The sequence below is a fragment of the Dermacentor silvarum genome, chromosome 9 (genome assembly GCF_013339745.2).
Source record: "Dermacentor silvarum isolate Dsil-2018 chromosome 9, BIME_Dsil_1.4, whole genome shotgun sequence".
Lineage (NCBI taxonomy): Eukaryota > Metazoa > Arthropoda > Arachnida > Ixodida > Ixodidae > Dermacentor > Dermacentor silvarum.
The window spans coordinates 87,990,789-87,999,110 of NC_051162.1; the positions used below are offsets into that span (position 1 = coordinate 87,990,789).

The 8,322-nt window shown below is 44.5% G+C and overlaps 1 protein-coding gene across 1 annotated transcript in view; it reads right to left on the minus strand.

Moving 5' to 3' along the window:
- LOC125939857 (uncharacterized) overlaps nucleotides 1-7,491 on the minus strand; it is a 45,890-nt gene extending 38,399 nt beyond the window's left edge. Inside the window, exon 1 of the mRNA XM_049655349.1 lies at nucleotides 7,354-7,491. Coding sequence (XP_049511306.1) covers nucleotides 7,354-7,426 — 73 coding nt within the window. The 5' untranslated portion in view covers nucleotides 7,427-7,491. The remainder of the gene's footprint in view (nucleotides 1-7,353) is intronic.
- Between the last annotated feature and the right edge of the window lie 831 nt (nucleotides 7,492-8,322).

An 8,322-nucleotide genomic window follows, 5' to 3' on the forward strand; every position in this document is an offset into this window, starting at 1 on the left:
GCCGAGGTAAAATATGACGTTTGCCAGCATTATAGTTGGATCCCAGCCATTCTGTTTGCTGACTCGCTCGTATACATGCTGAACCACACATACACGTCAACGCTATTCACACCGGAAAAGGTCCCGTGATCGCGGGGCTGTGCGAGGGTGAAAAACTGAGTAGTGGTCTCAGGCGTAGCTGGCGGCGACATGTCATAACCTGGCGGCATGGGGGTAGAATCGAGTTGGCGTCCGCTTCGAAGCTCCGTCGTCAGAACTGGTACCCCGCAACTCCACCAAATAAATAAATAAATAAGTAAATAAATAAATAAATAAATAAATAAATAAATAAATAAATAAATAAATAAATAAATAAATAAATAAATAAATAAAGCAAAGTAAGCAAAGTGCACTTAGTGTAGCAAGTTGGCCATCATGCGCATTATTTGTTTCAAATCCTGTTTGACACTTGTGCACGTGGCCAGCTCTTGTGTGGTTATAACGTCACGCGCGTCGGAGGTGACGGCGCGGCTGCAGAAGCGGTTGCGGCAGATTCACGGGAGGTGCGGTGACCGCGGTGGAGCTTGGGTCAGTGTAGCGTGGTGTCGCATGAAAAAAATGTATGATTTTATAATGTATACAGCCCATGTATGCAGCCTAAACAGCTTCGCTGGTAATTCGTCCCCATGTGAATGTTGCGGCCCCACAAATTTTTGATCGCCTGCTGCGCGCCATCTTTCGCTGTGGTCGTTTGCTCGGTTACCCCGGGTAAAACCGGCGCCTAAGAGCTGCGCTCCAAAACATTTCAAGTCCTTTAAAGGAGCGTATCTGCCTACGTAAATTTTATGCCCTACATTAGATAACTCATCGCGGATCGCGCGAGCCTTAATGTAACTCCTTGTTTCCAGTAAGAGAAGAATACCTCAAGGTATTGTTTCGTAGAACTTATCAGGCAGATGGTTTCTGGGAAAAAATAAATAACTGGTATAGTCTTTGGAGCAGTTTTCCTACAAAACTCCGTATTGTGTAAATGCTGGCTCTCCTAGCAAGAGCAAAAGCAGTTGCTGCTAATTAGGGACAGCACGGGCCGCAGGAAAGCATCAAGCAATAAACCAAACAGAAATTTTGATACTTCAAGGACATTTTGCGCCGTCCGTAACCCTGATCTTACCCGATGACCTCCGCATCGCGTTCTTTTTTGTTTTAAACCGAAGTTCGCCGTATGATAGGAATTCTACTATTCGTCTCTGGCGTTATATCAAGGTCCGGGACCTCGATACCCAAGAAAGTATGCTGGCTACCCTCCGAGTTTAATAGTTTCAATCAACGAGTTGAGGTATTACTTTTCGGGAGCTGACTGTGTAGTGGCGTCCTGACGCAGACGGTGATCATTCGGGAGTAAAACTTCGCGACGTTTCGATACTAGCTTCGGATCACTAAGTTGTGTTCTAGGGTAGTATATCGGGCCTTCACAACGAGTCAGCACAGGAAGTGACCTGCCCGAGTCGTAGTGAGTGCGAAAACGTCGCAATGTCCTACTCTCTTGTGAACATCGCAATCATGGCGGCACCACATAGTGACTCTTTAAAAACAAAATAGAAATTCTTTTTTTAAAAGCTAATAAGTTAAGATCTATTGGCCATGCTGGGTCTCTCCTGCTTTTTTTTCTTGGTGTTCCGAAGTATCACACCTTAATTTATTGCAAAAAATGAAAAAGTAGAAATATCATGTCAATAGTCTCTTACAGGACGCAGATCTTACGAAAATACTCATACCGAATGTACCAAGGCCTGCTATTAAAATATTTTACTTGTCTGTGAATTCACGAACGATACACACCTGTAAGAACACGGGCGTTAAATATTTTCACAGATATGTGTCATTCTCACCAAAATAACCGCGAAAATTATATCTGGCAAGTATTTAATGGCATTTGGTAATGTAATTTAAGGTGTAAATTTTCGAGTTAGACTAAAGCCAAAATTATTATCCACAAATGCTCTGTTTATTCTTTTGTACCAACCAGAAGTACTGACTGGAACCACCTTCACCATCAACATTGCCTCTGTCTTAGATGACAACAATTTTAGGACTGTAATTCCCACTCACTTGATGTAATTATGTAATATTACTTATTTCTCTCTGTACTGTTAATAAATCTTAGAGAAAGGAAAACGAAATGAAATGAAATTACTCTATCACCTTAATTTTCCGTATATGTTCGCATATGCACAAATGCCTTATGCTGTCTCATTGCAAATAGTTACGATAAATTCACATTGTTGTGCCTGTGAACTTTTGTATTTACCAATGTGACTGTGCAGCTAGGCCATGTAATGCGTAGGATGGATAACAGTTGGACCATTAGAATTACAGAATGGATACCAAGAGAAGGGAAGCGCAGTCGAGGACGGCAGAAAACTAGGTGGGGTGATGAAGTTAGTAAATTTGCAGGCGTAAGTTGGAATCAGCTAGCGCAAGACAGGGGTGATTGGAGATCACAGGGAGAGCCCTTCGTCCTGCAGTGGACGTAAATACAGGCTGATGATGATGATGATGAAGAAGAAGTGTGACAAACAGCTTTAAACACGTATTGTAGCTAAACCAGTCTCTCTCACTGTAATTTTCACACGAACTATGTAGCAGTAATTCAGATAATATTCTTGTGAATACAGTACCTACTTGCTTAGCTTGTTTAGAAGAGAACAAATTATTAGTGCTTGTCGTCTGCGGCAGCACAGGACATAAGTTCTTCCGGTTCAAAAACGGAGGTACTGTCGCTCAGTGTGAGGCCGGAGCGCGATATGAAAAGTGTCCTTCTGGAACTAGGAAAGACGACGTCATCGTTTTATTGCTAAAGAAATGTGCATAGTTGATGAGTCGTCCTAGGGGTTCCTCTTAATTGCTGCCTAACTTACGTACAAACTACGTATGTCATCGAATGATTTCATACATTTTGCTACAATTTTCCATGCCCACGAGAGGCAGCTTATTTGGTAAGAATGGTCTAAAAACGTAGCATTACCCACAACATATCATTTTAATCGCTCTTGCTGATATCTATAGAGATGCAGATATTTTCCGCCACACTTGTGTAGAAAAATAAACTTTACTGTTTGGGAAAGTACTTACTGAGCAGCACGTCGAAGGGCAAAAACACAAAGGCAAGCAAAGAATGGCGTGCATTTCACCGCTAGCTGCTGTTAACATTCGCAGGCCTGCTGGCATGTAGTATATATATCACTCAGCCATTCAACCTTCTAGACATCTGGAACACCTGTTTTCATCATGCTGTCTGCAAACTCTGTGTCATGTAGATAAAATTATATAGAAATGTTTGCGTCCTTTTTTTTCTCAGAGTGTCATCGCACAACATATGTTGCAAAAAGGACGCCACGTTTTGCTTCGCATAAGCAAATGCCTTTTGTAAGATAGATTGGGTGGGCCTTTCCTAGACAGCGTACTCACAGGGCCAAAAAATGTCTCGAACAAAAGGCGCTGCGATTACTTTCTTACACACAACTGTTTTCGGAAGGAATTCACAGCGCCTTGTTTTTAAGAGTGCGGGAGCAGCCCTTTCCCAGGCAAAACTCTCTTATTGGCCAAATGGAACGAAATTTTTGACAATTTAAGGAGCCTACATTCAAGTAATACCTTACAAGCTGTTGCATATATTGTCCCGAAAAAGAAGATGGCGCATTTTCCTCAAGCCGCTGCTACCATCATCACCGCATTACTAGACTAATAGGAGAAGTGACCGTACGGGTTTCAGTCATGAACTGCCTTGGCTCCTGTTTTTACGAGGTGCCACAAAACGCGGGAAGAATTGACAGAGAGGTTAAATGATAAAAGTAAACTTTTGCAGTGTGTCGACCACATTGGATTGCACCGTGGACCAGCAGCCAGGAGATGCAGAGTGCATTGAGACCAGGGAGCTTCGCCGATCTAAAGCAAATTTCATCGGCGGGAAAGCTCTCTCGGATTGGCACCATCAGATTAGCAGAACTTGATTTAGAGCAATTTTTCCTATTGGTCTACTGACCGACGTTTTTTTTTACCAGTGAGAGACATGGTGGCAATAATTGAAGATTTCGAGCCGAGTAATCGAGGCCCTCATCGATACGCGAATCCGTCTGGGGAAAAATGTGACGGCACTTATATTGGAAATCGAGCAGCTCATGTCACAGAAAGCACCGTAACTCGATTATCTCACTGCATGTCAAGCAAGCGTGCTCCTGCCTCTCGGTATCCTAATAAAAATGGATAGATAAGTGTAGACCACATTTGAATTAGGCATCAAGAAGAAATGCAGAAACTATTTCAATACGAGGAAGCTATGATTAATGCAAACGTGAAGCAGACGCACGCAATTGTGCAAGCCAAAGCGATCGTGATTCGGCGTAGGAGAGAAATAAGGTGAAGAAAAAAGCAGCAAATCAAAGTCAAGAAAAATTTTGAGGACGCTTAAGCTTCGCTTCGAAGAGTGGAACGCCACAGCATTCAAAGATCCCTACTGTTGGCAGGCTTCCAGACAACGGCAGGTTTCTCTTTTCTCCAACCGGCAGCCGCGCGCCTCCGCGCGGGGCTTCTGAGGAGGCGAGTGCCATCTGGATGGTGTTTTTGCAAGGAACCAGCCGGGGCGCGTCGCTGTATGAATGGTAGAAATGGTGGAAAAGGGGTTCGTGTTTGAGATCCCAGGTAAGGGAATTCTGTCTTCTCGTATACTCAAAATTACAATCCGACGCTATCACGCCGGCAGGTTGTGGTAAGTTCATACTTTATATAATTTTTATGGTGCATTTTACTTTGATGAATTCAATTAGTTCACTGACGCCTTTGTTTGCAGAGTCAGGATTGCTCGGGATGATTTTTATCGGCAGCGGACGCCGGCGCACACGCCAACGCCGACACCGCATTTTCCGCGACACGGGGCCTTTAACGCTTTCGCGTTAAAATTGTTTGAGCGATCTAGACAAACATAGCGACGGGTTAAATTCAATACCATGCGAAGAAAGAGAGAAAGATGGTCCCATGACACCGTCCGCCACCGCTCCCTCAGACTACCTGTTGAAGCTAATTATGGACAACGCATAAAGTATATTGACGCCGAGGAACGTTTGCGACAGGAAGAGCAGTCACTTGTATAAATTCTCGATTCATCTACGCCAACGACTTCCGCATTCCAAAGGTTGACCTGCAATCAAAACCCGAAAATTCTTCCTGCAATAACAATTAAGTGCAAAGAATCTGAAGTGTCTTCATGCCATGAAGATCAGCCTTTGAATGCTGGAGCTGATATTTCAAGGTAGAGCCGTTTTGGAGGTTATGAAAGCACAGCAAGCGCAAAAGAAACCCAATGGAAGAAAATGTCTCAAATTTGTCGATGCGAAGTCCAAGTCATCAAACACTCGACAAAAACAGAAACAAAAAGAGCAGCAGTCACTACGTGTGGCGCTGACAGAGGAATACATTTCAAAGGAGACTTTCTACCTTCACTCCAGAATGCCATTTCAAGATAACAAGAAAGACTAGTGGAAGCAGAGCGAAATCTAACCTTCAGTTTTTCTGGCAAACATTTTATTCGGAGCATAGCATATCTTCATCAGCTAAAGAGCCAGTGTACAGCATGTTTGTCGGACCTGCAGCACTTGCAGGAGCCTGATCCGACAAGTGCAGGCTCTCATTGTGAGCCGCATTACGTACTCGGCACAATATCTAAATTTTGTCAATGCGGAAGTGGAGGCTCTCGACCGGCTGATGCGCAAGGCGTTTGAACTCCCACCAGGAACGACCACTTTTCACCTCGAGAGGAGCAGGGGTGTACAGGAACGCACGGGAAATCATAGAGGCCCGCCCGGTAAGCCAGAAGGAAACGCTATACTACGCACAATAGCGGGACGCTGCGTCTCAAAACGCCTAGAATATACCGTACGGAAGGACAAGCGCACCGAAAAAAATCCCAGCACGAATACAGGAAACTATGCAGATGTCACCGACTCCCAGGAACATGAACCCAAACTTCCACTTTGAATGGCGATAAGCCCGAGCGCAGGCACTCGCGAGAAAATATGAGAACCACCCTAATGTCTTGTACGTAGCAGCGGCCAGCAGAGCAAGAAGCACCGCATTCGTCACCAGCATACTCTACAATCACAAGACCGAAATAAATGCGCCGTCTGTTTCCGGAGCGGGAGCGAGCACTGCGGAGGCAGAGGAACTAGCGATAGCGCTAGCCATCACGACAAAACCGCATTGGGAATGTGTCATAATTCTGACTCTCACATGGCATTCAGAAATTTTTACAGCACTAAAATTTCCAGGGCCGCGAATCGCATTCTGAGGGGAGCGCACCAGCTCCCGTCATGCAGACAAATCGTGTGGACTCCGCGGCAAAGTACCCACGCTGCAACCAGCAGGCACACTCCTACGCCCGAGCACATGTACACCGGGAGAGGGACGCGTCGAGCACTTCCATCTCGAGCCGCTACCACTAACCTTCACGCAATGTCCTACAACACTATCGCCTTTCATGAAGAACACAACCTATACCTCATAATGCTCTCACGCGAGGGGAAGCCGTAGTATGGCGGAAGCTTCAAGCACACACATATCCACACTTGAGTCTCTATCACGCCATACCCCTTGCGCTGTATTTTTATAAACGCCCACACTGAGATCAATGCGCAACGCTTTACCACATGGTATTGGCTTGCGCAAGCGCAGCAGAGCTCACAGCCACGACACATTCCACCACACGGCAATGGGAGGCAGCGCTGTCCAGCTCCGACTCGACACACTAGCTCAACTTGGTCAATCAAGCGAGAACGGCAGCTAACGGCTGCGGGGACCACTCACTGCAAAGCGGAGGAGCTACCTACGCTCGCGTGCTCTTTTACATCAAACTTATCCTCTCTCTCTCGGGCTGCCATTTCCGCGCAAGAGAACCGTGCAGTGGCTAGACTAATAATTAGTACGCAAAAGATAGGTGCAACGAATGTGCGTATTTCTACAATAGATGTCAAAACCATCTAGGCAAAACATAACATGCTAAAATACAAAACACGTAGCATATTTCGTGGCTGGTCAAAAACCTTCAATTTTCCTAAGTGTGCACAACAATGAGTGAACTGAATACATGAGGATAAAGCATTTTTAGCCTAGCCAGAAATATAGCTAGGAGAATATCCTTGCCTTGTTAGGCAAAAAAAGCTTGAAATATTGCCTGTATAAGACAAACTACTCGTTAAGTAACTCCAAATATATCGATATTATTCTACAGCCACGAATATAAGTGGCGCCTGTTGATATGAACCTGCGGATATCGGCCAGCTGATAAATATTTTAGTACGGCCTTAATACAAGGAGGGAACTCACTGTTTGCGGACGAGCATCGTAACCAATATGCGGCGAGGCAAAAATACAAAGGCAAGCAGAGATGATGGCGCATTTTCTCAGTTCGTAGAGGCAAATGTGCTCGAGGCGCGACAAAATTCAGTCTTTATAGCTGTATCCACCGACCTTTAGGACATCTGCGCGTCCTGTTATCGTCGTTCTGCATGAAAACTAATTGCCAGCTACATAAAATATTCCACAGAGGTTTACATTCAATATGTTATACACCATAGCATAAAAGGTAATGAAAAAAAAGACGCTGTACATGCTCTCGCGTATTTAAGTGCCTTGAAAATGACTGATTTGTAGCCTGGCCATTGTGAGCTCTCGGGAGACCTCTCCACGACCACTGACTCATCTTTCGAAACACTAGTGCACGAAATATATGAAAGGACGCCGAATCAGCTTTTGTATGCGAACTTTTGATCTCACGAAGTCTGTTTGTTCGCAACCATGTTTCGAGAGGATATAGCAACTTGCGGTGGAATAGCTGCAGCCACACATCATTATGTTTTCAGTGTTACGGCAGCTCATTCAATGCGAGCCAATAACCTAGTTTTAAACAGCCTATAGCTATATGGCATACAGGAACGCGGTGTCAAGAGAAATATGCACGCCAGAAATGCTAACATGTAAATTATTTATTTCTTTCAATTCCTCAAAAGAGGGCGGCTTCCCGTACAGCAATACTGGCGATAAAAGTAGAAGTGAACCACACCGATAAGCTTGCTTAACAAAACGTCACTTTATGCATTGATGCACAAAATTAACTGGAACGCCAGTGCATTTCTCCGCAAAGTTCGGGAATTATTATCTCGAAACTGGTGTCATCCTGAGAATTAATTCCAACTAGATCCGCCTTGCGAACTCCACGGCTATAATTTGTAAATTGCAATATAGGCCATCAGGTAATTAGTTAAAAACTTAATTAGTGAATTCTTGTTGATTAGT